Here is a 25,204-nt window from a genome sequence, read left to right on the forward strand (position 1 = left end):
TTTCCTTGCATCTTTGATCAGAAGATGCTATGCCTAAGTATTCTGTGGGAACAGAGCCTTGAAATCAGTCATTGTGGAAGTGAAGAAAATGTCTCCTCTAGCTTTAGCTTAATACTCTCAGAAAATTTCAGAATTTTGAGATGTACTATGTATTACAGAGATTCGGAGAAGCCAAGATTGGGTTTAGTACAGTTCCCTGAAATCCATTACCTTCAAGGTCAGAGGGTGACTTTGAAGCACCCTGAGAATTCTACTTCTAAAAATAGAATCTGAAGAGATTTGTATTCTTGTTAAAATTGAAGAAGATGTTAAAACTTCAGAAAACAAAGGATAAAATTAAGATCGACTATACTTGTCAATAGCTGCAAACATTTCTAATTCTTTAATGTATTTCTTTATATATGCATATATATATATCACATGCATATAAATTTTTTCTCATAATTATTTTCTGCTTCATATCGCTGTGGACTCTGCTTTTTTACTTAGCACCTGCCACAAATGCAATACGTTATGTATTTTATATATAATATGCTTCCAACATGTATTTCTTGAATGAAATAATAAACATAAAGCACTTTGTTATGTCTTTAATATTTTATGCCTTACAAAAGCATTAAATATTAAATACTCCTTCTTGTGGCTATACTATAATTTATTTAACCATCCCCTATTGACAAGTGTTTCTAATTTTTTACTTTTAGAAATACCATTTGTTGAATTCTCTTACCTATAATCCAAGCCACATCCCTTATTATTTCTTTGAGATAGATCTCCAAAAATGAAAGCATTGTGTAACTAAAATGAGTTTTAAAAGGCAGACCATCCACTGGGTGCCCCCTCCAAAAAAGAAAAAAATAGACTGTCCAATCATCGAACTGTTGCCCGTTACTGTAAACCACAATTATTTGGCCCATGGGAGGGAGACGCCTCCTTCATGTTCTTGCCTCCCTCCTCAGCGCAGACACTTGCCTATCCAAAATGGCTTCCGTCCGCTGATGTCCCACAGCCACCGCATATGCTGCCTGGAGAGAACGGTGACGAGGCTGCCCAGGTGACTGCAAACAAACAAAAAGGAAAGCATTGGTGACAGGGACTCCAACACTCCTGTTGATATGGAATACAGAACAGAAATCAAATCTGTTCAAAATAGAAAAGTGTACACACACACACACACACACACACACACACACGGAAAATTTTCCAAGACTTTTATACTCTTTCATTTTTTTTTATTTTAACGACTATCTGTAGGGTGGGATAGGTAACAGCAAAGAAAGGATGTTTTTTTATACTATCTAGGCACAAATTCAACAGTGTTTAAATATCTTTAGAAAAGTCAGCAACTACCTACTTATAAAAATTAATGCCAAAATATTACTCCTCTCGCAGAGGGTCTATCTCTAAATGGCATAAATTTGGCAAGTATCCAGTTAATTTGACCAGTAAGGTAACGCAGACTATTCAGATAAAATTACTCGAGGCCGACATCTTGCACTTGGTGTGTTTAATCAAATATCCCAATAATTGTGACCCTTTGATCATACTCAGTGAAATGAGAATGAAATGTTCATAGGCTGTAAAAAAGTTAAAGCACATAGTCCTATAATCATACATATTTTCCCCCCAAATAGAATTGTTTTTATGTTTAAGGTGTATAGCATAATGACTTGACTCATATGCATTGTAAGATGATTACCATGGTGAGTTTAGGTAGCATCCATCGTCTCGTATAGATAGAAAAAAACAGGAAAAACAAAATTATTTCCTTGTGGTGAGAACTCTTCGGATTTACTCTCTTAATAACTCTCATATATCATATATCATATAATATCATATAATATCATATATCAGTGTCAGCTACATTCCTCATATTGTATGTGATATCCCAGTACTTAATCATCTGAAAGTCTGTACCTTTTGACCACCTTCATCCAATTACTTCACCCCATATCCCTGGCCTCTGCCACTCACATCTGATCTTTTTTCTTGTGAGTTTGTTGTTTTGTTTTGTTTTAAGATTCTACATATCAGTGAGATTGTATAGTATTTGTCTTTCTCTATCAGATTCATTTCACTTTGCATAATACTCTCGATGCATATCATGTTGTTACAAATGGTAGGATTTCCTTCTTTTTTATGGCTGAATAATATTCCTGGGTGTGTGTATGTGTATCACAACTTCTTTATTCATTCATCTGTCGATGGAAGCTTAGGTTATTTCAATGCCTCAGCTATTATAAATAATAAACATGCTACAACATGGGGGTGCAGATATCTCCACAACATTCTATTTTGATTTCCTTCAGATATAATCCCAGAAGTGGAATTTCTGGATCATCTGGTAGTTCTTTTTTTCTTTTTAGGGAGAGAGAGAGAGAGAGAGAGAGAGCAAGAGAGAGCGAGGGAGCATGAGCAGAAGAGAGGGGCAGAGGGAAAGAAAGAGAGGATCTTAAGCAGGCTCCAAACTCAGCTCAGAGCCCAACTCAGGGCTTGATCATGACCTGAGCCACAACCCAGAGTCGCACACTCCATTGGCTGAGCGAACCAGGCGCCCCAAGGTAGTTCTGTCTAGAATCTTTTGAGGATACTCCATACTGTTTTCCACAGTGTCTGCACCAATTTGCAATCTCATCACTAGTACACGGCGGGGTTTTTTTTTCTCCAAGTCCTCACCAGGAATTGTTATCTCCTATCTTTTTGATGATAGACATTATAACTGGCATGAGAATTCTTTATGAACTATTTTTGTAGCTAGCTGAATTATTCCTATAAGCAATATTTGATTGTTTCTAATTCTCCAACAGTGCTCATTAAAAGCTCTTTAAAATGCCTTCAGTAAAAGGCTTGTAATTATTTTTTTCTTTTGTTCTTTTTTTTTTTTTTTTTTTTTTAATACAGAAAATTTCAAACAAGAAACAAAGCCACCAGGTTCTTGTCTGGTTAATATCCACTGACGTTTTTAAAAGTAGGAAACAAAACTGGTAATACTTGTACCTGTTTAGAAAACTGTTGAATTGAATTTTATTCATTTTGCCTGTCTTTCCAAACTTCAGAGGCATTTCTCTGCTTTTCCAGATCACCTATGGTGAACATAATTTATCCATTTCTTAATGATTTTTTCCCCACTAAAACCAGTACTTTACTGTTCTATAATGCAGTGGTAAGTTCTAGGACTTCTGAGATACATAAGGCTCTCTTCTTTACCCTTCTCCTAGTGGCCTCAGCCTGCTGGATTTGGGTTTTGGTGACTGGGCTCTGACCTCATTATTTACTGTCATCTCCTGTCTGACAGTTACAGCAGATTTGACGGCACAACTTCTTCCCTTCCTCTCACATCCAATATGGTAATTCTAACGTGTTGAGGGTTTAGAACCCAGAGTATCAAATGTGTGTTAAATGTAGGCCAAGGGAAGGCTCACGGGGCTGCCTCACTCAACATGGTGTACTGAACAGAGTGTGGGAGACCTGCGTTCTCTTCCCGCTCTGCCTCTAATTCCTTTACGGATACAACTGGAGCCTTCATCATCAGGCAGTAACAGGTCTCATTCAAGGATATTTACCGTCTCCTCTTGCTTTAAGATTCTTGAAACTATCGTTAGAACAGACTTTGTAAAATCCATTTTCACTGGCATGAACGTTATTTATATAGATATGTATATAGAGAGATATACAAATGAAAAAAAAGAGAGACACATAAATAAAAATCTTTTGACAGCTCTGCAATTTGAAGGCATTCAAAGTATAGTGTTAAAAACAGAAACTTTAAATTTCATATATTGAAAAAAAAGAAAAAAGTTAAAAAAATTAAATAAAATGTAATTATATTGTTCACCAAAAAAAATAAATAAATAAATAAATAAAATTTAAAAAAAAATAAAAACAGAAACTTTGATTTGCCTAGGTAAAGAAATACACATCTACTCCTTTGAAATGTTTTGAGTAAGTACAGATGTACTTCAGAGCAACTCTTTAAGGATAGGCCAGCAGGGGTTCCAGACACTCCTGTGGGAAAACAAAATGGTTTCATAGATAATGATTTATAATAAGAGAATTACCAATGTACAATGACTGCCTAAGGAAACGAGCAGATGAGATTACAATATGTAAATTCAAGAAATACCTAATCTAGGAGTCTGGCTCCTCTGAGTTGGAAAAATAATAAAACACCAATGGAGAGGAAAGGAGATGGGAGATAAAGATTGAGTTGAGTTAGCAATCTGATTAGGGACAAGGAGTAAAGCCAAATTTGTTGTTCTTCCTGAAACATGGGTGCTGTAAACGACCCTTAGTAAAGGATCTTCAGGGAAGGGAGGGAGCCCCAGGAAACGCAGCCCAGAATTGAATAATGATCCCTGATACCAAATCAAAAACATACTAGTATTAATAGTAACTCTAATTATAAACTGTAAAAACCTCTCCTAAAATTAAGTCACAGGAAGGCAAATATCCAGGTTGCGAAATGTTAAAACTGTAAGTTTTATAGCACAGAAGGAATTGATGATTCCCAGAATATCTGTTGTTCTTTCTTTTATATACATATTTTTAATTAAGTTTTTTTTTATCTTAATTCCAGTATTGTTAACGGGCAGTGTTATATCAGATTCAGGTGTATGATATAGTGAAGAGTATCTGGTGTTCAAGACAAAGATGGTGGAGAAGAACAAAACAAAATGACCCTGAAAGGGAATAGGTGAAGGGAGGCACGGAGACCCAACAGGTGAACAAAAACACAATGACTGGTAGAGGAGGTCTCGGGGTTCAGAGAAAAATTACCCTGAGGAGGGGGGCCTCCTGCCCAAAAATGTTCCTTGCAGAAGGACCAAACCAAAGGACTATGGAGATCTTTTCGTTTTCCTTTTCAGTTTTGCTTTCCACTCCCCGCTAGACATTTTGTGAAATGTAACGAGTTATCAATGTACATTTTGTGAAATGTAACTAGTTATCAACAGTTCCCGGGGGTAATCATTCTTGTCCTTTTGAGATGCGATGCATATTGAAGTGTCAAACAAATACAATCAGATCACATATTCATACTCATCTTTTCCAAATAAAGTTTCAAAATGAAAGCTTTTCGTGATATTTTAAAAATCTCACACACACGCAGTTTCCTTACCTCTCTTAACACATTCTGGGATACCATCAGAAATGGTATTTGATAGACGTTTTAAGTTCTGGACCATTCTGGCAAATAGATAATGTGCAATTTGAAAGAGTTTATATTACTGATACATAATTAGTTTCTTTCTAAAATATGATGGAAAAACTCCAATTGTCCTTAATTATTTTTGTCCTGAAAGCTTTCTCAGTTTAATATCTATAAAGAAATCACAGTTTTAGAGCTTAAAACAATTCCCTGAGACCAGCATTTATCAAAATAACTTCAAAAATAATTGAACAAATTACTTCTGAACCTGCTTATAACATCATGTTTGATCTACTAGATATGATCTTTAATATCCTTGAATTAATAAGAGAGATGGAAATTTTCCATCACTACTATAATAGATGTTATAATAGTTATTCTAGCACAAACTATCCTCCTGTTTATACTATTTCTAAATACCATTTATGTTCTCATATATGCAATCAACAAATACTGCTTGTACCTCACATTGTTGCACTGAGATCCAGAGAACTTCTTAACTAGATCTACAGTAAGACATCAACTCAGTGAAAGCTAAATGCTACCATTTAAATTTAGTGACTTTCACATTCTTAATAGAGCTTTCTGAGAAGGAGATGTGGGAAGGAATTGTCAGGATTGTATGAAACACCCTACTGATGTAAAATGCAGCGTTTAAAGACTTGCCGTAAGGACAGCCATATCTGGAGAAAGATGCTGTCAATTTCTATGAAGCTCATTGATGAATGAAGAATCATTTAGTTATTGGTTTGTGGGGCCAATACTGGGGGATAAGACTTTAAAATGCAGTCTGGGGGCACCTGGGTGGCTCAGTCGGTTAAGCGTCCGACTTCGGCTCAGGTCATGATCTCACGGTCCGTGAGATCGAGCCCCGCGTCGGGCTCTGTGCTGACAGCTCAGAGCCTGGAGCCTGTTTCAGATTCTGTGTCTCCCTCTCTCTCTGACTCTCCCCCCACTTATGCTCTCTGTCCCCAAAATAAAAAACAAACGTTAAAAAAATTTTTTTTTAAAACGCAGTCTGGGATCGCCTGGGTGGCTCAGTTGGGTAAGTGTCCAACTTCCACTCAGGTCATGATCTCGCAGTTTGTGAGTCCGAACCCTGCGTTGGGCTCTGTGCTGACAGCTCAGAGCCTGGAGCCTGCTTCAGATTCTCTGTCTCCCTCTCTCTGCCTTTCATCTGCTCACACTCTGTCTCTCTCTCTCTCTCTCTCTCTCTCTCTCTGTCTCTCTCTCTCTCTCAAAAGTAAATAAACATTTTTTAAAAAGTTTTTAGTGCAGTCTTGTCTAGATATTTCTAGTATGGTAAGTACCCAAATATTTGTTGAATGCAGTGAATTAAACCGAGAACCTGACTGTACCTTAGGTTTGCTGTGAAAGGTAACTTTGATTCCAATCCAAAGGAAATTTAGACTCCATAATTTAATAAAAATCATAACACGTTTGTGCCGCGAAAGATACAAAATATTAATACTCCATTTGGGAACCTGCTTTAGGTTAGTTCAACATAGCTGTGCTGTCGATTCACCTGAGATGAGAGAGTCCCTGTGTTTATGGAGCTGTTTTGGAGAGTGTCATAGAAAATGGGAGTCCTGTGGCTTCCACTTACTCGCCTGTGTGATCACGAGCAAGTGATTTTGCTCCCCCAAATGTCTTCTGTTTTATCTGCAGACAATAATGCCACAGAAGTGATGAGAGGATCAGATCAGTTACTATATGTGAAAGAATTCTGTAAACAATAAGGGGTAATATCAAAGGAAGGCATCACCGGCAAGGTCAGGCTGCCGTAACAGGGTCAGGGTACAATGCTTCGACCCAAGTTGCAGATGAAATCTTAGGTCAAATGCATGAGGAAGTAGCTAGGCTTTTAAAATAATTTGGGCCTTAAGTTTATTATTGGGATGAGCAGATGTATAAAATTAATAGATGTATGACTAGATTAATAGATGTGTAACTAGTCTCTCCACTTTTGGGTTTTTTTTCTTTTTTTTTTATGAAATTTATTGTCAAATTGGTTTCCATACGACACCCAGTACTCATCCCAAAAGGTGCCCTCCTCAATACCCACCACCCACCCTCCCCTCCCTCCCACCCCCCATCAACCCTCAGTTTATTCCCAGTTTTTAAGAGTCTCTTATGGTTTGCTTCCTTCCCTCTCTAACTCTTTTTTTTTTTTCCTTCCCCTCCCCCATGGGTTTCTGTTAAGTTTCTCAGGATCCACATAAGAGTGAAACCATATAGGATCTGTCTTTTTCTGTATAACTTATTTCACTTAACATAGCACGCTCCAGTTCCATCCACGTTGCTACAAAAGGCCATATTTCATTCTTTCTCGTTGCCACGTAGTATTCCATTGTGTATACAAACCACAATTTCTTTATCCATTCATCAGTTGATGGACATTTAGGCTCTTTCCATAATTTGGCTGTTGTTGAGAGTGCTGCTGTAAACATTGGGGTACAAGTGCCCCTGTGCATCAGCCCTCCTGTATCCCTTGGGTAAATTCCTAGCAGTGCTATTGCTGGGTCATAGGGTAGGTCTATTTTTAATTTTTTGAGGAACCTCCACACTGTTTTCCAGAGTGGCTGCACCAATTTGCATTTCCAGTCTTTCCACTTTTTGTACTCACCATTAAAACCTAGCTGCAATGAGACGGATCAATAAAATAAAAAATATATATATTGGGGGATTCATGTAGGTTAGTCACCATGAAGGTATCAATGTTACCATAAATTGCCATTATTTCTTTTTTTTTTTTTTTTTTTTTTTTTTTTTTTTTTTTTTTTTTTTTTTTATTTTTGGGACAGAGAGAGACAGAGCATGAACGGGGGAGGGGCAGAGAGAGAGGGAGACACAGAATCGGAAACAGGCTCCAGGCTCCGAGCCATCGGCCCAGAGCCTGACGCGGGGCTCGAACTCACGGACCGCGAGATCGTGACCTGGCTGAAGTCGGACGCTTAACCGACTGCGCCACCCAGGCGCCCCTGCCATTATTTCAAAAGAAATGAGTTTTGACACCAAAAAGCTAGAAGATCATAATATCAGAGTAAAGAACAGTCCAAGTTAAAAATACTTGGTGACCTTATGCCAACATTGATGGATGGATGGAAAGATGTCGCTCAATACACGTCCTTATTTTTCTCATAACATGAAGGACCGGTTAAAGCTTCATTATAGGCCAGCGGAGTTACTTGCACTGCTATTTGAGTAACAGTGGAAAATAAACAATAAGGCTGCTTTCAAACTTGAGGTGTGGGGGTTCTGTTGTTTTTCATCTATATTTTACCAACAAATCCCCACGGCAATTTGATCTCGATAACCCTGGCTGCAGCATAACTGTATTTCTGTACTTGCTTTCACTTTCATCAGGAAAGAAACCATATCCTTCCCTTCGTAGCATGTTGCAATCTTCTCATTGCTAATTCAGAGAGGTTCTGATTCTACACCAAAACTTTTTCCTCAAGGTGGGGGGGGGGGGGGCAGGGAGAAAGACCTATGCTAGTCTTCCTACCCGAGCTTTCAAAGCATTAAGACAAACTTTAAATAAAAGGAAGACACCAGTTATTTGGATGACAGGATGTCATAACTCTTCCTAACATATAACATGATGGGAATATATGCATTTAAGCAATAATTATTTATATGATTTAAAAAAATAGTTTAATTTATCTTATACCACCCACTCACCAACAGAAGCCTGAAAGCCACTGTTTAACCTCTATGGTACCCATACTTATACTTAAGACATGAAATACATTAGTGAAGAAAATGGTGGTTGACTTGACCAGTTTTTGTTTTTTTAACATTTATTTATTTTCGAGAGTGAGAGATAGAGTGAGAGCAGGGAAGGGGCAGAGAGAGAGGGAGACACAGAATCTGAAACAGGCTCCAGGCTCTGAGCTGTCAGCACAGAGCCAAATTCAGAACTTGAACTTGTGAACCATGAGATCATGACCTGAGCTCAAGTCGGATGCTTAACCGACTGAGCCACCCAAGCACCCCAATTTGACCAGTTTTTAAGTAGACTTTTAGGGGCACCTGGGTGGCTCAGTCAGTTGAATGTCCGACTTCAGCTCAGGTCATGATCTCACGGTTTGTAGGTTCAAGACCTGCGTGGGGCTCTGTGCTAACAGCTCAGAGCCTGGAGCCCGCTTCAGATTCTGTGTTTCCTCCTCTCTCTGCCCTGTCCCACTTGTGCTTTCTCTCTCCCTCTCTTTCTCTCTCAAAAATAAATAAATAAAAATTTGACAAATTTTTTAAAAGGAATGAGAAATTTAAAAAAATAAAAAATAGACTTTGAAAATATTTTATTAGCCTTTTAAAAACTAGTTATAACTTACATAGAATCAAATGCACAAATGTTTAAGTATTCAATTCAATGAACTTTAACAGTTATATTCAGGTAACAACCATCCAGAGCAAGACATAGAACATTTCCATCACTCTAGAATATTACCTCATGCTACTACCTCATGGTTTTTTAGTCACCCTACAATCCCTGCCAGAGATAACAGGTTTTTTTTTATTTCTAACACCAACTAATAAATTAGTTTTTCCTATTCGTATCAAAAAATCATATATTTTCTACTCTTTTATGATGGGCTGCTTCCTCTCTACGTGTTTTTGAGATTTATCCACATGGTTGGAAGTTTTAGTTCATTCCATTTTATCATTTATAAAATAAATGATCAAAAAAGAAAATTTATCTATTTCCTTGTTGATGGAGAAAACATAAACCACCTCTATAAATCAACTAAGCTAATTTTTTCAAGTAGGCTTCCCTGCTGGCACAGAGCCCAGTGCGGGGCCTGAACCCACGACCCTGAGATCAAGCGCTGAGCCCCCCAGGTGCCCCAGACCCGAACCATTATTATTACGGAAAAAGTTGCCATGACATTCTTGCGAATGCCCCCCCACCTTTTTTTTTTTTAGCATCTACTTTTATTTCTCTTGGGTAAGTACCTAAGCGTAGAGACGTCAGGTCACAGGGTAAATGCGTGTAAACATAAGAAAGTGCCAGACGGTTCTACAAAGCGGTGGTACCATTTTACCGTTCCACCAACACACGTGAGAATTCCATTGGCTCTACACCATCTGACGTTGGCAGTCTTGGTGATTTTACAGTGGGTGTGAAATGGTATTTCACCGTGGTTTTCATCTGCGTTTCCCTGACGTCTAATGGTGGTATATCTTTTCATGTACTTATTGACTAATTGAATATCTTTTCTTGTGAAGCCTCCAAGTCATTTGCTATGTTTTTAATCAGGTTGTCTTCTTGTTATTGATTTATAGGAATTGTCTGCGTTTTCTGGATTTGAGACCTAGGTAGATATACGATTTGAGATTGGCTTTCCCAAATGTGGTTTGCTCTTTCATTTTCTTTTTTTCTTTTTAATTTTTTTAAATCTTTATTCTTGAGAGAGAGAGACAGAGTGTGAGCAGGGGAGGAGCAGAGAGTGAGGGAGACACAGAATCTGAAGCAGGCTCCAGGCTCTGAGCTGTCAGCACAGAGCCTGATGCGGGGCTCGAACTCACGAGTGGTGAGATCATGACCTGAGCCGAAGTCGGTCGCTCAACCGACTGAGCCACCCAGGCGCCCCTGCTCTTTCATTTTCTTAATAGTGTTTTTATTTATTTATTTTTAAATCTTTTTTAATGTTTATTTTCGAGAGAGAGAGAGAGAGATTTTGTGTGTGTGTGTGTGTGTGTGTGTGTGTGAGGGAGGGGCAGAAAGAGAGACACAATCTGAAGCAGACTCCAGGCTCTGAGTTGTCAGCACAGAACCTGACGCGGGGCTCCAACTCACAGACCATGAGATCGTGACCTGAGCCGACATTGGACGCTTAACCGAGTGACCCATCCAGGTGCCCCTCTTAATAGTGTTTTTAGAGGAGCATAATTTTTTGAATTTGATGAAGTGCAAAATCTGACTGTTATTCACCAGAGACTTCTCTAGTCTCAGTTTCCAGCGGTTGGGGCATATTAGCCGAATAATATCCAGGTAGACGAAAAGGGGGGGCCAGGGATAGGCACATATGCATTTTTAAAGTCTTTCTGGAATAGATAAATTTTGTTGTCATTATTTGACCACAAGTCATCTTGTGTCCCATTGCCCACGGACCCACTGACCCTTTGTCCAACTTGTCTGGCTTCACAATCATCAATGTCTCTTGCATTGTCATAGATCTGATCCTTTCATTTCCATGTATTTTCAAATTCGTGGGCAGGAATCCTTACTTAATACTACTAATAATAAAATGATAGAAACTACAATGCTGTGGACTCAGAAAAGCTCCTTCTGACTTTCTCCAAAAGATCAAGAAAAGCTAAAAACTAGAACTTCGGCAATGGCACATTTTTCACATAAAAGCGGTAAGTCAAAATACATTATCAAGGTCAATCTCAAATCCATCCTGAACTACAGAACTCTCCTGGGGTTCCTAAAACAAAACCAAGTAGATATCAGACACTCGACGCTTGAATGAAAGAAGCGACCCCGAAGTTGCATGAGAAAAAAGAGAAACGGTATGAAAGAAAACATTAATTAACAGGAAATAGGGTTTCTTACTGTTCTTGGCAAGCTCGGGCTGCTGTGTCCCAGGTGCCTTTCTGTTCCGTGATCACGGAGTGGCAGTAGCCTGAGTGACGGTGCCACCCAGCTGGGCAGGATCCACCTTCCACCTCCTGAAATACAGTTGTCCATGTTGACATGATAACAGTCTTTAAAATCTACAGCCTGCTCTCCGCACAAAGAATCTATGAGTCCCCTATCTTGAACAGAGTCATTTTGTCACCCTTATCCCAATTCTCCACCTTGGAGGTCGGCCCTTATCCCAATTCTCCACCTTGAGAGATGTGATGGCTCTCTACAGAAAACACCACTGAAGTCCTCACTGTTTCGATTTTACACCCTTGACATTCTGACGATTTAACGACACGAGTAAACACCTTCTTCAATTGCATCGATTACCTAATGTGTTTTGTGATTTGCAAAACACCACCTGGGCCCTATTTTCCTCTTCACCTTCCAAGTGTGACAAGGGCAGGTGGACGAAGCGTCAGATCACTTGCTATCAGCTTATCACAGAGCATACGGCCAGCAAAGCTACTTTGCTGTTCATCCCGGGTCCCACCTCGGTTTGGGGGCTCCACACTCTCCAGGTAATCCCATCACACTTGTACAGCTTTCGGAGGCTTTCTTGGAAGTGGAAGAGTCCCTTTAATTCCAGTGTGCAGTTCTTTGGAAATGAGGGCAACCGGGCCTGTGGGAAGGAGAGGTGATGTAGACTTGACTTCATGTAAGCTAAGCACACACCCACCTTCTTTAGGTTTTCATTTGTTAGGTAGCATTGGTGTTGAGCAATCAGTCCCCAAGCTAGAAGGCAGTTTTATGGCCCAGCAAACAGCTGGCTTTCAGGTGAATAGGAAGTAAAAAGATTTTCCTACCTGTCTGGAGAAGTGCGAGCCAGTTGTGGATTCCACCTTATCTGCCTGAGGCAGTTCTGCCCCTTGGCTTGTCTCCTGTGGCTGATTAATACTGGATATGTTGGCCTTCCTTTTGCGAGATGGGGAACTATCATCCTGTAGTTGCAGGGAAACCATTCCATGATACTTGAGGAAATCAGAAAGCAACAATGAAGAAAATATGAACACCCAGGTAGCAAACAAAAACTTTTGTCGGGAAAATGAGCAACTCAAAATTTGGATTAAAGCAAAAAAGATAAAAGTTTGTGGTGTTTGTTTTTTTTCTTTCCTGGCCATCCAAGCCTCTGAAACAAATTTCAAAACAGGCTTTTAAGAGAAATACATAAATGCAGAAGAAAAATGATTTCGCTAAATGTTTTGCATCCATAAATACAAGAAATTTAGTAATTCTCTCAAACTGTGCTTACATTATAGATGATGTCTGTTCCATTTCTATAAACAGAGGATGGAAGAACCTGAAATCAATAAAGTACAAAATATGAATAAACTTGGCTTGAAAAATAACTAGCACTGGGGTAAAACCCTTTCAGTAAGATCTTGTTAGTGTCTAAAAATTTTTAAAACATATGTTTCCTAAGGGGCGCCTGGGTGGCTCAGTCGGTTAAGTGTCCGACTTTGGCTCAGGTCATGATCTTGCAGTCCGTGAGTTCGAGCCCCGCATCGGGCTCTCTCTCTCTCCCTCAAAAAATAAATAAACATTAAAAAAAGAAGAAGAAGAAGAAGAAAGAAACAAAACTCGTATGTTTCTTAAGACTTTCCATACCCAGGGGCTCCTGAGTGGCTCAGTTGGTTAAGTGCTGACTTCAGCTTAGGTCATGATCTTGTGGTTTGAGTTTGAGCCCCACATGGGGCTCTCTGATGTCAGTGGAGAGCCTCTTCCTCTCTCTCTGTCCCTCCCCCCCACATTCTCTCTCTCTCTCTCTCAAAAATAAATAAACATTAAAAAAAAAAAAAAAACTTTCCATGATCAAATCATTAGAGTTTTTAAAATCACTGGACCTATTCACAACTTATCAATGTTGATTTGGACATTCATAGCTTCAGTTATGGAGAAAAGACATCCTTACTTTGGTGATATGTCAATAGTACCCAGCGGTCTAAGAAAACATACACACACACACACACACACACACACACACACACACACACACACACAGAGGAATGCACATACACTCATGAGTGTTTGCCTGATTATAATTCTGGGCTAATAAAGTCAACATCATAGTTTCCACACCCGAGTAGATCATATAATCTCGTTCTGTTCCAGGGTCACTGGTCATTCCCTATCTGTTTTGATCACAAAAGGAACCAAAGCAGAAACCATATGGATGAGTCAGCATATCCATCACCTCAAGTAGTACCATGAAGGAAGTGTGGCAGCATTCTGATATCTGTATACAAAAGACACTGCCTGATTGGGCACAGAACCATGGCTCCCACTCATTATGAGAAGCAAACAGCTTCTGCAGCGTTGGGGAACGCTCATTAGTATTTTTTGATTCTTTCACAATGTACTCCACACGTCACATCCCCGAAGCTCCCCATCCTTACTGTTTTGCCTTTCCCTTGGGTCCTCAGCTTCATACGAGAAAGATCTGTGGAAGCAAAGCCCTGGAGAGTGTCTCCCCTGGTGACTGCTGGCCGCTTGGAAGATGGAAGGGGTCTTCTTTCCAGATGAAAGGAACCAGAAGAGGCGGGTGAGGAAGACCCTGGGGACAGTGGGCGCCAAAGGCCCTTCTCCCACGCACTGTGCTTGTTTGGGTTGAAGGAATATGAAGGATAGCACTGTCCTGGAGGCATGAAAGATGGCAGGTCAGTTCATTGTACACAAACAGATAAGTGATCACGTCGACACAGCCCCCGGGGCAGCTTGTCATTGAACTGAGATGGATGGTGTTCCCACCAGATGTTGCCTTTTTGCCATTTGCCAGAAACTCCTCTACTCTTCATCAGTTTCCGTGCAGGAGAGCCGTGCCCTTCTGCACATCTACAGGGCGATTATAAAGTCAGGACGATGATTTCACAAACCACAAATGGAAACCATTGTCATGATTTTATAATCATGCCACATACTTGAGAAACGGCCTCACTTCGTGTTCCAGAATTCCTCAATAGATCAGGTTTATTTCACTGACCAAGCATCACTCTGTAAACACTTCCAAGGGTTAATCCTTTCCCCAGTCTCCTAGAGGTAGAAACTGAAACTGTTGGAAAAGTGCAATCAAGTAACAGTTCTAAAAATTAGCACTCAGGGGCACCTGGGTGGCTCAGTCGGTTGAGCGTCCGACTTCAGCTTGGGTCACGATATCATGGTTCGTGAGTTCAAGTCCTGCGTTGGGCTTTGTGCTGACAGCTCAGAGCCTGGAACCTGCTTCAGATTCTGTGATTCCCTCTCTCTCTGCCCCCCTCCCGCTCATGCTCTCTCTCTCTCTCTCAAAAATAAAATAAACATTAAAAAAATTTAAAAATAATACAATAAATAAAAATGAGCATTCAACTGTCACGGAACAAATATCCAATAAACCTTACTGGAGCTACTTCTATGGGAAACATTCCCAATAAGTATCACAAAAACCTAAACCCAGAACCCTCATGTGGATATTTTATACTTCATGTCTAAAGCGTGGAGTTCACGTATTGTATGTATTTCCTGTGAACAGAAAATTCTATTGAAAAACAAGTGAATTTGGCAATAAAGATGGTGGGAAAAGATGTTGTGGAAACATGAGTATTATAAAGGGAAGAGGATAATGTCTATATTTTATTATAGGATGAGAAAGAACAGGAGAGAGTGGATTTCAGGTAAGGAAAACATACCATGGGGCATGACAGGTGTAAAATCAGGGGTCTAAGTCTGTGCATGGTAACTGGACACTTGTCAAATGCTAAATAGACACGTAAGTAGAAAGGGTTTGGCAGGAAGAAAAAAATCAGAGCAGCAAGGACTGTGCTTGGTCTTTATTTTATTTAGTTCACAGGTCGTTCTTTTGCATATACTATCCAGGACCTATTTTGGCTCTGCACTCCAAGGTTATTCATTAATATTCTCCAGCTGCTCCTGAATCCCCTAGCCAGCTGCATCTTTCACGTCTATTTTTCTCCAATTCCTTCCTCTCTTAGAATTTTCCTGGTCACACTACAGTGGGGGCTCAGATTTTAGGCATTAAGAGCTCTCTTCCACAGAGGAAGATAATTACAGCCCTACAAACTCTGGGGGAAAATAATTGTCGATAGATTCTCACCAACATTGTTTCCCCCTCGGTGAGAACAACAAACGGGTAGGAGAAAAAAAAAAAAAACACAACAACTACGGCACTGACTTGTTGCCTTTCTCAAACGAGAGTTCTTAGCGGGACGAAAACCACATGAAGCAGAAAAGCAGAATAAAGGGCCTGCAACACGACCGAGGTTGCTTTCTTGACAAGAAATTAAGCATTCTGATTTGAAGGCGTTATCAGGCACACTGGCTGTTGAAAGCCAGCAGCCAGAGCGCCAGGACCGCTCCTGATTTCGAGATGAGGATCAAAAGAATACCTCCTTTTGAGTCCAAAATTTTCACTGCCGCTTTTGTCTTTATGCCAAGAACTGCATTCACGGGGGAGTTGAGAATTACTTCAAAGACCTCATCATCTTCCTCTAATCCGTCATAGGTAATTGCTATATTCCACATCTTAGTTGACATTCCTACAAGAAGTAAACATTTTAATTACTCTTTAATTGCTATTTCAATCACCTAGGTGTCAGAGAAATATATTAATTAACATGTCTACAGCGAGGCTGCAGTAGCCCGAGTGAGCTATTGTACTGCTCCCGACACACTGAGGTCCTGCTGTTCTCCCAAATAATATTAAAAGACCGCATTTGTTCCTGGACAATGATGATTCCGTTTCAATGCAAACACTGTAACAAAAAAAGTGAGCCCCATTAGGCAAGGGATGAACAACAACAACAAAAAAAATGGCTAGTCGATGAGATCCAAGGCTTATTCCACCCACCCACCCCCCCCCCCCCCGACCTGCCCCTTCTCTTCTTAGAAATAAACAAGTACTGCAATCTTAAAACCTTAATAGTTCCAAAAATCTTAAGAGGTTGGTACAGGCAGTTAAAAGTGATTATTGGATGGTACTTCACACTATTCATGGAACCCTTGAAATGATTGATTTCTGAAGACAGCTGCCTCTATCGGCTGTTCCACTTCCTGAGGTCCTTCTAGCCCACAAATGCTTTTTCTAATGATGTAATACTCAGTATTTGATATCCTCCTAGAGAGTATTTATGGGCTGGGGGTTTTAGAAATAGAGCCAATGTTGTTGTTGTTGTTGTTGTTGTTGTTGTTGTTGTTGTTGTTGTTGTTTTCCCTTTCTGTCTGCCTCTGCTCATGGAGTTACAATCAAGCTAGGTTCACAGTAACTTTGTGAACTTAATCCCAAACGGTTTGGAACTTACAAACATATCCCCAGCCATTCTGTCACCGCTAAGGTGGGATGCAAAGGAGCCCCAGAAACACGAAATACGAAAGCTGGAAGAATCTTGTGAGACTGTCTAATCCTGACCAGTTTCCATGGCATGGATTACAGGGTCTCCCCCTTTAGTTTATTTAGAAGAAAAAATGGTGGGAGGAGTTAAAAAAAAAAAAAAAAAAGTACTGTTCGGTAGGGAAAGGAGGCTAAAGGTTGAGGGGAAAAAAAGAAAACAAATTTATGGTTTAACCTTCCAGGACTAAGTTTTGAAAACTTGACTCTGTGGCATTTACTCATTGGCTACGTGAGGACTCTTATTCCCATAAACCCATCTATATAAGCAGTCAAACTTTTTTTTTTTCCTAGCCTTCTCTTCCGAAAATCTGGATTCTTGTCTTCCTGTAGATTGTCTGCTGCAGATTTATGCCTCTCGTTTGGTCCATCTATATGACAGCCACCTGTTTGAAGGTCGTGTCACCTACAGATTTAAGGATCTAATCAAAGTTTCTTCAATCCCCCAGCAGAATTCAATGGAAAGAGGAAACTGTTCACCCATCCTACTCTTGGCTGCCCTTAGAGGGGGGAAAGAATTAAGTGTATTTGAAATAATTTTATTAAAAAAAAAAACCCAAGCTGACAGCCAATTTCAGTTTTCCATACGAACTGATTCATAAATCAATTACTTTCGCGATCTTTGCAAAAACAGAAGTTGAAACACCTAACATAAAATACTATATAATTCCCACCTCATGGACGGATTAAATCAACCTATACATATACATTTTTGTCTCTATCGTGTACTTACCTTTGCTTTAGCTGCTATGGAGAATACCAGAGGTACAACATCGGCAAGCCCTGACATAAAGGATTAAAATCTCTTTGAAGAGACAAGATGTAAATGTCAGAAAAGTCCACTGTTCAAGGCTATGTATGATTAGCCGCCAAAAGATACAGGATGGATGGTAAATACTAAATGCACGTGGGCTCCAGAGTTGGTAGGTTTGGGAGGGAGGAAGTGGGAAAACAGCGCAAGCAAAGGCAGGAAGGTAGCAAAGGCCTTGAACAGGGAAGGCTGAGCAAATTAGCTGGCTGGAAGGGAGGTCACGCCAGGCACTAGGAGGTAGGAGGGCAGCAACGGTGGGATGTAGCCAGAAGGCAGAGAGCCCTGGACACCAGGTGGCTGGATTCAGACTTTCAGCCATAGGCAACAGGGAAGGCCCTTGAAAATGAATGTCTTAGAAAAACGAATCTGAGTGTTACGCAAAAAGATTTAGGAGCCCAGGAAGGCGGGCAAAGAGGCTAGAAGTGGGGAGACCACAGAGGCAGCCGTTGTAATAAACCTGGCATGAAGGGATAAGAGACCAGACAGTGAAGAGAGTATATAAATACTAAGAATGTTAATATTCAAAGAACTGTTTTGACTCTCAAAACCCCAAAAGTCAAGCATTATCCAAATAAAAGTCCAATAACAACAACAAAGAATTCCAAGTCCCAACCAATTGCCTCTTATTTGAAGAATCATGTTTTAAAAACATTATAGTACCTCTTTTACCTCCCCCCCCTCCCCCCCCAAAACACCTTAACATTGTTCTATGACCTTATGGAGTAGAACCAGATGGTTAGAGAAAATCTATTCCAAATTTCATTTAAGTACTTTCTGATTGGTTTGCTTGCATTTCAGTTTTGTTTCTATGCCTACCAGGTGTGCACATAGAACCAACTTTTCTAGGTTAACGAGATTGGAAGTAAGAACTTTCTGGGTTTTTCTTTTTCCTTCCTCTCCCATTTTCAAGGTGCAAAGTAGTTGTTAAATCACTGAGATTATAAGCAATTTCAGAAGGCTTGAACCGGCCTCCTGTTCCCATAAAACAAAAGGCGTTGAAGAAAAGGTGTCATTTTATGCAGACACACACTTTACAGAGTAGGTCCATTACTGGATACTTGCCTGCAAAGCGGATTTTACGATGGAAAGACATTTGCTCAATGTTTTTTAGTAAATGCCATGTTAGAGCTCTGTTCCTTTGGAAAACATTTTGACTCTTAGGAATGACTTAGTCGTTCAATTAGGAAAGCAGCAAACCTTTCAAGAACACATACTTGAAAGGACAACAATCTTTTCCTTAAGAGTATTTACACTTCTAATCAAGATCAGCCACAATAGCTGAATGCTAAATCAGCAGAATTAGCTTTGGGTTCAGTACAATGGCAGCAAGGCATAGCTCACCAGTCTCAACAAGGACCCCGTTTCTCTCCACCCCCTCCTAAAAATTCTCAAACCTTCCAATAGCCCACCAATTTTGATTTCTCGCTCTGTTTCTTCGCCCTTCATAGAGGCTGCTGTTTTTAAGCAAATAAGCAGATTGCTTTGGGCATGGGGGTGGGGCATGGGGATGGGAACAACCAGACCCAGAAGAGGCAAGGATTAACAATATGGGAGTGGGGGAGCCTGGGTGGCTCATTCGGTTGTGCACCTGACCTCAGCTCAGGCCATGATCTCACCGCTCGTGAGTTCGAGCCCCGCATCAGGCTCTGTGCTGACAGCTCAGAGCTGGGAGCCTGCTTCAGATTCTGTGTCTCCCTCTCCCTCTGTCCTTCCCCTGTTCACACTCTGTCTCTCTCTCAAAATAAATAAACATTAAAAAAAATTTAAAAAAAAACAATATGGGAGTATATAAACATTTCTAGGACCTGTGAACATAGGGAACTTTGAAATGTTCTAAAGCAAGCCTTCAATTTATGAAACCATTTCTGGCTAATAAATTCTAAAACAATGAATGGGCAAAGATTGTTTCTTTCTAACTTACAAGATTTTTTTTTCTTAAAATGTCTAAATAATCCCCAAATTCATGACCAGTTAGATGCTCCAGAAGTCTAGTATCTACTCACAAAAGCATGTAAACTCTTCTAGACAAATCAGTATTTGTCTTATCCAGTGGAACCTCTGAGAGGTTCCCCGAAACATGATACTTTTTAGTTCCTATCAATCCCAACAGAGTACCCGGCAAGGCTGCTCAAACTCTACTAAAAGCCAGAATCACTCCAGATCTCGAGACAAACGGACCTCAAATAATAAAGATGACATATAACAACGACTCTTGGCTCTCAAAAAGTGGAAAAGTTGTAGGGGTGCCTGGGTAGCTCATTAGGTTAAGCATCCCATTCTTGATTTTGGCTCAGGTCATGATCCTAGAGTTGTAGGATCAAGTCCCAGGATCGAGAGTAGAGCCTGCTTGAGATTCTCTCTCTCCCTCTCTGCCACCTGCTGCCCCCCCTGCCCCCACACTTTTTTTTCTCTCTCTCTCAAAATAAATAAATAAATCTTTTTTTTTTTTTTAAGTGGAAAGGCTGGGACTGCCTTAACATGAAGTACAAAACGGGAATACACAGAGCAATTGCCCCAAATCCTTTCATCTTAGGGTTGACCAGAACCTAAGAGCCTGTGGCCACCTGTGGGTAAACATCAGATACATAATGGAAACAGCTCTTCTACAAAGTAGGTCACTTGAAGAACAAACTTACGCAAGTCAAACTTAAATATCACACGAAGGAGGCCAACGCGATATCTGGGTTGTTTCATGTCAAATTTAAGGTTCATTGCTATAGGTTGAGTTGGGTCACTCAAAATCTGTATGTTGAAATCCTAATTCCTAGTACTTCAGAATGTGACCTTATTTGGAAAAAAGCTCATTACAGATGTAACTGTCAAGATAAAGTCACACTAGAGTGGGCCTCTAATCCATTGTGATTGATTTCCCTATAAAGAGGGGAAATTTGGACACAGACACATACACGAGGACGCCATGTTGGGGACAAGGGCAGAGATTGGTGTGGATTCCACAGAAGCCAAGGAATGCCAATGACCAGCAAGTCACCAGAGCGTGGAAGACAGGCATGGGGCAGATTCTCTCTCACAGCCCCCAGAAGGAATCAACCCCACTGACAACTTGCTCTTGAACTTATAGCCTCCAGAACTGTGAGAAAATAAATTTCTGTTTTTAAGTTACCATGTTTGTGATACTTAGTAAGGGCAGCCTTAGCAAACTAGTCACAAACCATCATGCTACTTGTGGTGAACTGCAGAAAGGCATTTCTTTTCTATGTTTACTATTAAGGTTGTCAGTTCTGGAGCAGGGATGATATTCAGGCCATTTTGTTCTGCCTTTGCTTGAAACAGTATGTGTCAGTGGCAAGATAATGGCAAGGGTCTTGACTTGGTGGAATGTTCTCGGAGGGCAGAACACCTCCTCTGCAGGAGAGCACCAAGCCACGAGCCCTGGCTGCTTCTCAAGGCCCTTTCCATTTGCCCCTGGACAGGTGATGCATGCCCATCCCAGACGAGAGGGAAAGAGAGAGAACCATGCGGTGCAGTGAAGGAGAGTTACCCGCCCCTTCTACAGAGGCCAGGGAAGGAAGGTGTTGGTCCAGCTTTAGTGCTTTAGGCACAGCTCACCCTGAAGTCCCCTTCTCCTTCTTCTCCTACTTGCTCAGAATATCACCTCCTCTGGGAAGTCTTCCAGGATTCCCCTCAACCAGAACAATGGCTCCTCCTTTGGGTCCCAGTGTACTATCAGTGAGTTGTTTTCACGGCTCTATTTCCCACACAATAGAATGCCTTTAAGAGTCGGCACCATATTTTTATATCCCCTTTTGCACCTAGCAAAATTTTTCCACAGATTTAAACAAAGTATGTGCTATCTAATGAATCTTCCCCGCAGTCTCCTCAAAGCAACCTATTCCAAGAGAAATCATGTAGAAATGGCCTCATGTGAATATGACATTCTGAAAATTTCCATCACAATATGAGGCTATTTCAGCTTTGGGTTAGGACACTAAATAATTTTTTTAATGATTTTCTGGATTTTTTGGATATTGGCCCGGATATTTTCTTTTTATTCGTTATGAGTTTTCTTCTCATTTTAAACGAATATTCACTTGCGATTAAGTGAAACACGAAGGGCAAAACCTCAAGGCCAAACTGATCTCTCTTGCAGGGGCTGAAGTAAGTCCCCATAATCTCCACACGTTCTTACAAAAAACGGGAAACAAACTATAGACACGAAATGTACCTGGGTCAAACTGAATCAGTTTAGATGGAGTCAGAGTGAAGTCTTTTCCAACCGTAGCAGACACTTGCTTGACCTTAAGAGGGAAAAAAAATATCCTTTTTTAAGAAAAATAAATATTATTTTAATAGAGAAACATCTAGTCTAGTATCATAACAGATTAAATTCATGCCTTTTTTTTTTTTTTTTTTAGGGAGGCTCTATGCCCAACCTGGGGCTTGAACTCATGACCCCAGGATCAAGAGTCGCATGCTCTACTGACTGAGCCAGCCGGGTGCCCTTAAATTCATGCTCTTAAGTCTGTTTTTAACATAAGGGCTTTTTAAAAATTATAATCAACCATTTTAGATCTAGGCTACATGGATCTTCCTTAAAGTTAACTTTTTTCTTAGACTAATATCAACAGAAATAAAAGTAAAGCTTTTTTTTTTTTTCTTTTTTTTCTTTTCACTTCTTTCTAAACGATTTGGTCTTTGGAGAAAGCAACATAAATTTTAAACAATATTTTTCTCTTTGCTATGAGTATCCATTTATTACCTTACCTTCCTCCTACCCCAACCTGGCTTTGAAATAGTGCCTGAGAGGGAAGGGGGGTGGGGGTGGGGGAGGAGAAGTAGCACCAGACAAGTAGCTGTGAGGTACCCTACGAGCTCCAGGGCACTGAGTGACTTTGACAGGTTGAACCGAAACGGGCCTCGTCCATTCTCCTGTCTGGGGGAAACCATCTCACTTCACAGAAGTGAATGAAAGCTCCACGAGGGTGACAGCCCTGGTGAACAGCCACGCAAAATCAATCCGCACGCAGGACTGAGGGTTTTCGAGGCTCCATCAAGTAAGTTGCTAACAACAACAACAACAACAACAACAACAACAACAATTGCTCTAAAGAGACGATTTACTGATCTCCTGTTCCCCACTCGTAGGGCTAAAAACCAGAGGGGATTTAGGGCTCTCAAGTCACGACCTTATCTTCCCCCAGAGGGAGCCTAAATACGTGTTAAGAAGAGTGTCCTTGGCGAGTTTGAAAAAGGTCATCGGATGAGAACCCTGCGTAAGCACAACAAGCAGCTGTTACCTTGCACTCTTTTAGACATCTAAGATGGCCCAGAAAGGGAGTTACTATATTTCCTCACTTTCCAACAAAGAAATCAAGTGCACAGTTGCAAACTTAAAAGTTCCCATTTTTTCTGGCTTTAGATCCTACCTCCATTTGTAATCAAAGGCCCCAAGATCTGCTAATGGGCCTGCAGTGGAAATGTTTTGCTGAAGAGGGTACTTCCTCCCAGGCTTCCATTTGTTCTTGGCCTACGATGCCAAGGCTCTTCCTGAACCACCTTTCGTTGCGAAAAGGCAGCCCATCGTTCTCCTGTATCCACCATATGCTGGAAGTTACATTTCCGCGCACATGCAAGTACTTAGTATTTACCACCACTGGGTTTGCAGAATCCGATGTGGGAAAAGGAATGGTCTGAGAAAAGGTGGTCGGAACAATGATCTCGGTGAAGGTGCACAGTTCGAACCAGCACAAACAACACAGGGGAGAGCGCTTTCTCTTTGCTTCTGGTCAAGACGCCAGTAAGCTCTGGTAGAAAGCAGCACCTGGGCTCTAGGTAGAGCTGTCCCTGGAGGCTCAGGGCTGTGTTTGATGAAGGCCTGGCCACTCAGCTGGCAGGCTCACAGTGTGCATTCAGCTTCGGGAGACAAAAGGTTCCCTGTCACACCACATATGTTCTTTCTACCTGGCAAGGTAAATGGTATATGGCCCAAAACTCTAGACTCGAGCATATGGTGTTGTCTGTAGAAGACCAAAGCGTTATTAGAAAACCGTTCGGACAGATTTCTTTTTGTGTGAACAATCTGGAAAGATAAATACCAAATGTGGATATGGTAGAATTTAGGTGCACAAGGTTCTGAGGGTGATTTGAATTTATTATTGTAATTGAGATTTAACTGAGATGACCATTTTTTTTTTTCCCCATCACTCACTGCCCCTTTCAGGAGATTGAGGAGCAGTATTCAAAGCTCATTTGCCATTGTTAGTTTGTGAAAGCTTTTCAAGCTGCCATTCTCTTGAAGTGGTATTGTGATGGCAACTCCTAAAAAAAAAAAAATTCCTTCAATTCTAGACGTCTTCGGTTGTGCTCCATGGTCCGTGTCTATGGAAAGCAATAGCAAGTTGACTAATCAATCTAAAAGTGATTACTGAGTATCCTTTATATCTCAGAGGCCTGGATTGATAAATGTTCTCTTAATTTTGACTTGGGTGACTCTTTTTTATTTTTGAGAGAGAAAAGTTCATGCAAGTGCAGAAGAAGGGCCCAGGAGGAGGGAGAGAGAGAGAGAGAGAGAGAGAGAGAGGGGGAGAGAAGAAGAGAGGGAGACATTCCAAGCAGGCTCCATGCTCAGCATGGAGGTTAACGTGGGCTCGATCCCATGACCTTGGGATCATGACCTGAACTGAAATCAAGAGTCGGATGCTCAACTGACTGAGTCACCTAGGTGCCCCAATCTGGGTGACTCTTAAGTTTGTCCCTTGATTTTCCTCATCCACTGAGACCACACGAAGCGATCCTGGTGCATACTAAGAGAAAGCCATTTGGGGGCTGAAATGTGGTCTGGAGACCTCATTGAATGTCTTTTTTTTTTTTTTTTTTTTTTTTTATTTATTTGTGGGACAGAGAGAGACAGAGCATGAACGGGGGAGGGACAGAGAGAGAGGGAGACACAGAATCGGAAACAGGCTCCAGGCTCTGAGCCATCAGCCCAGAGCCTGACGCGGGGCTCGAACTCACGGACCGTGAGATCGTGACCTGGCTGAAGTCGGACGCTTAACCGACTGTGCCACCCAGGCGCCCCAACCTCATTGAATGTCTTACATGCAGGGTTTCTTTTCCAAAGCAGAGTTTGGCCAGGGTTCACTAGGTTGGACCCATCTCCCTGTAAAATCAAACTTCAGGACTTAGTAACCAGATTTAAAAATTAAAAGTGAGTTAGAAATTCCTTATCCAGGAGCTAATGAAGTTAGATAAAAGGTGGAAGGACAAGGAGATGTT

The 25,204-nt window shown here is 40.8% G+C and overlaps 1 protein-coding gene across 9 annotated transcripts in view; it reads right to left on the reverse strand.

The window, feature by feature from the left end:
- Nucleotides 1-25,204, reverse strand: part of FREM1 (FRAS1 related extracellular matrix 1) — a 165,811-nt gene that overhangs the window by 4,238 nt on the left and 136,369 nt on the right. For 6 of the 9 annotated variants that reach the window (XM_078436796.2, XM_078436794.2, XM_078436793.2 and 3 more), the window contains 8 exons: nucleotides 22,155-22,227; nucleotides 16,163-16,312; nucleotides 14,180-14,418; nucleotides 13,036-13,083; nucleotides 12,590-12,754; nucleotides 12,253-12,405; nucleotides 11,712-11,827; nucleotides 973-1,058 (listed from right to left, as the gene is read on the reverse strand). In XM_078436796.2, the coding sequence (XP_078292922.2) occupies nucleotides 973-1,058; nucleotides 11,712-11,827; nucleotides 12,253-12,405; nucleotides 12,590-12,754; nucleotides 13,036-13,083; nucleotides 14,180-14,418; nucleotides 16,163-16,312; nucleotides 22,155-22,227 (1,030 nt within the window). Of the gene's footprint in view, nucleotides 1-972; nucleotides 1,059-1,699; nucleotides 1,728-11,711; nucleotides 11,828-12,252; nucleotides 12,406-12,589; nucleotides 12,755-13,035; nucleotides 13,084-14,179; nucleotides 14,419-16,162; nucleotides 16,313-22,154; nucleotides 22,228-25,204 lie in introns of all 9 variants that reach the window. The other 3 variants (XM_078436795.2, XM_078436804.2, XM_078436797.2) reach the window with 2 other exon arrangements.

This window comes from Panthera onca, chromosome D4 (assembly GCF_046562875.1).
Source record: "Panthera onca isolate mPanOnc1 chromosome D4, mPanOnc1 haplotype 2, whole genome shotgun sequence".
NCBI lineage: Eukaryota > Metazoa > Chordata > Mammalia > Carnivora > Felidae > Panthera > Panthera onca.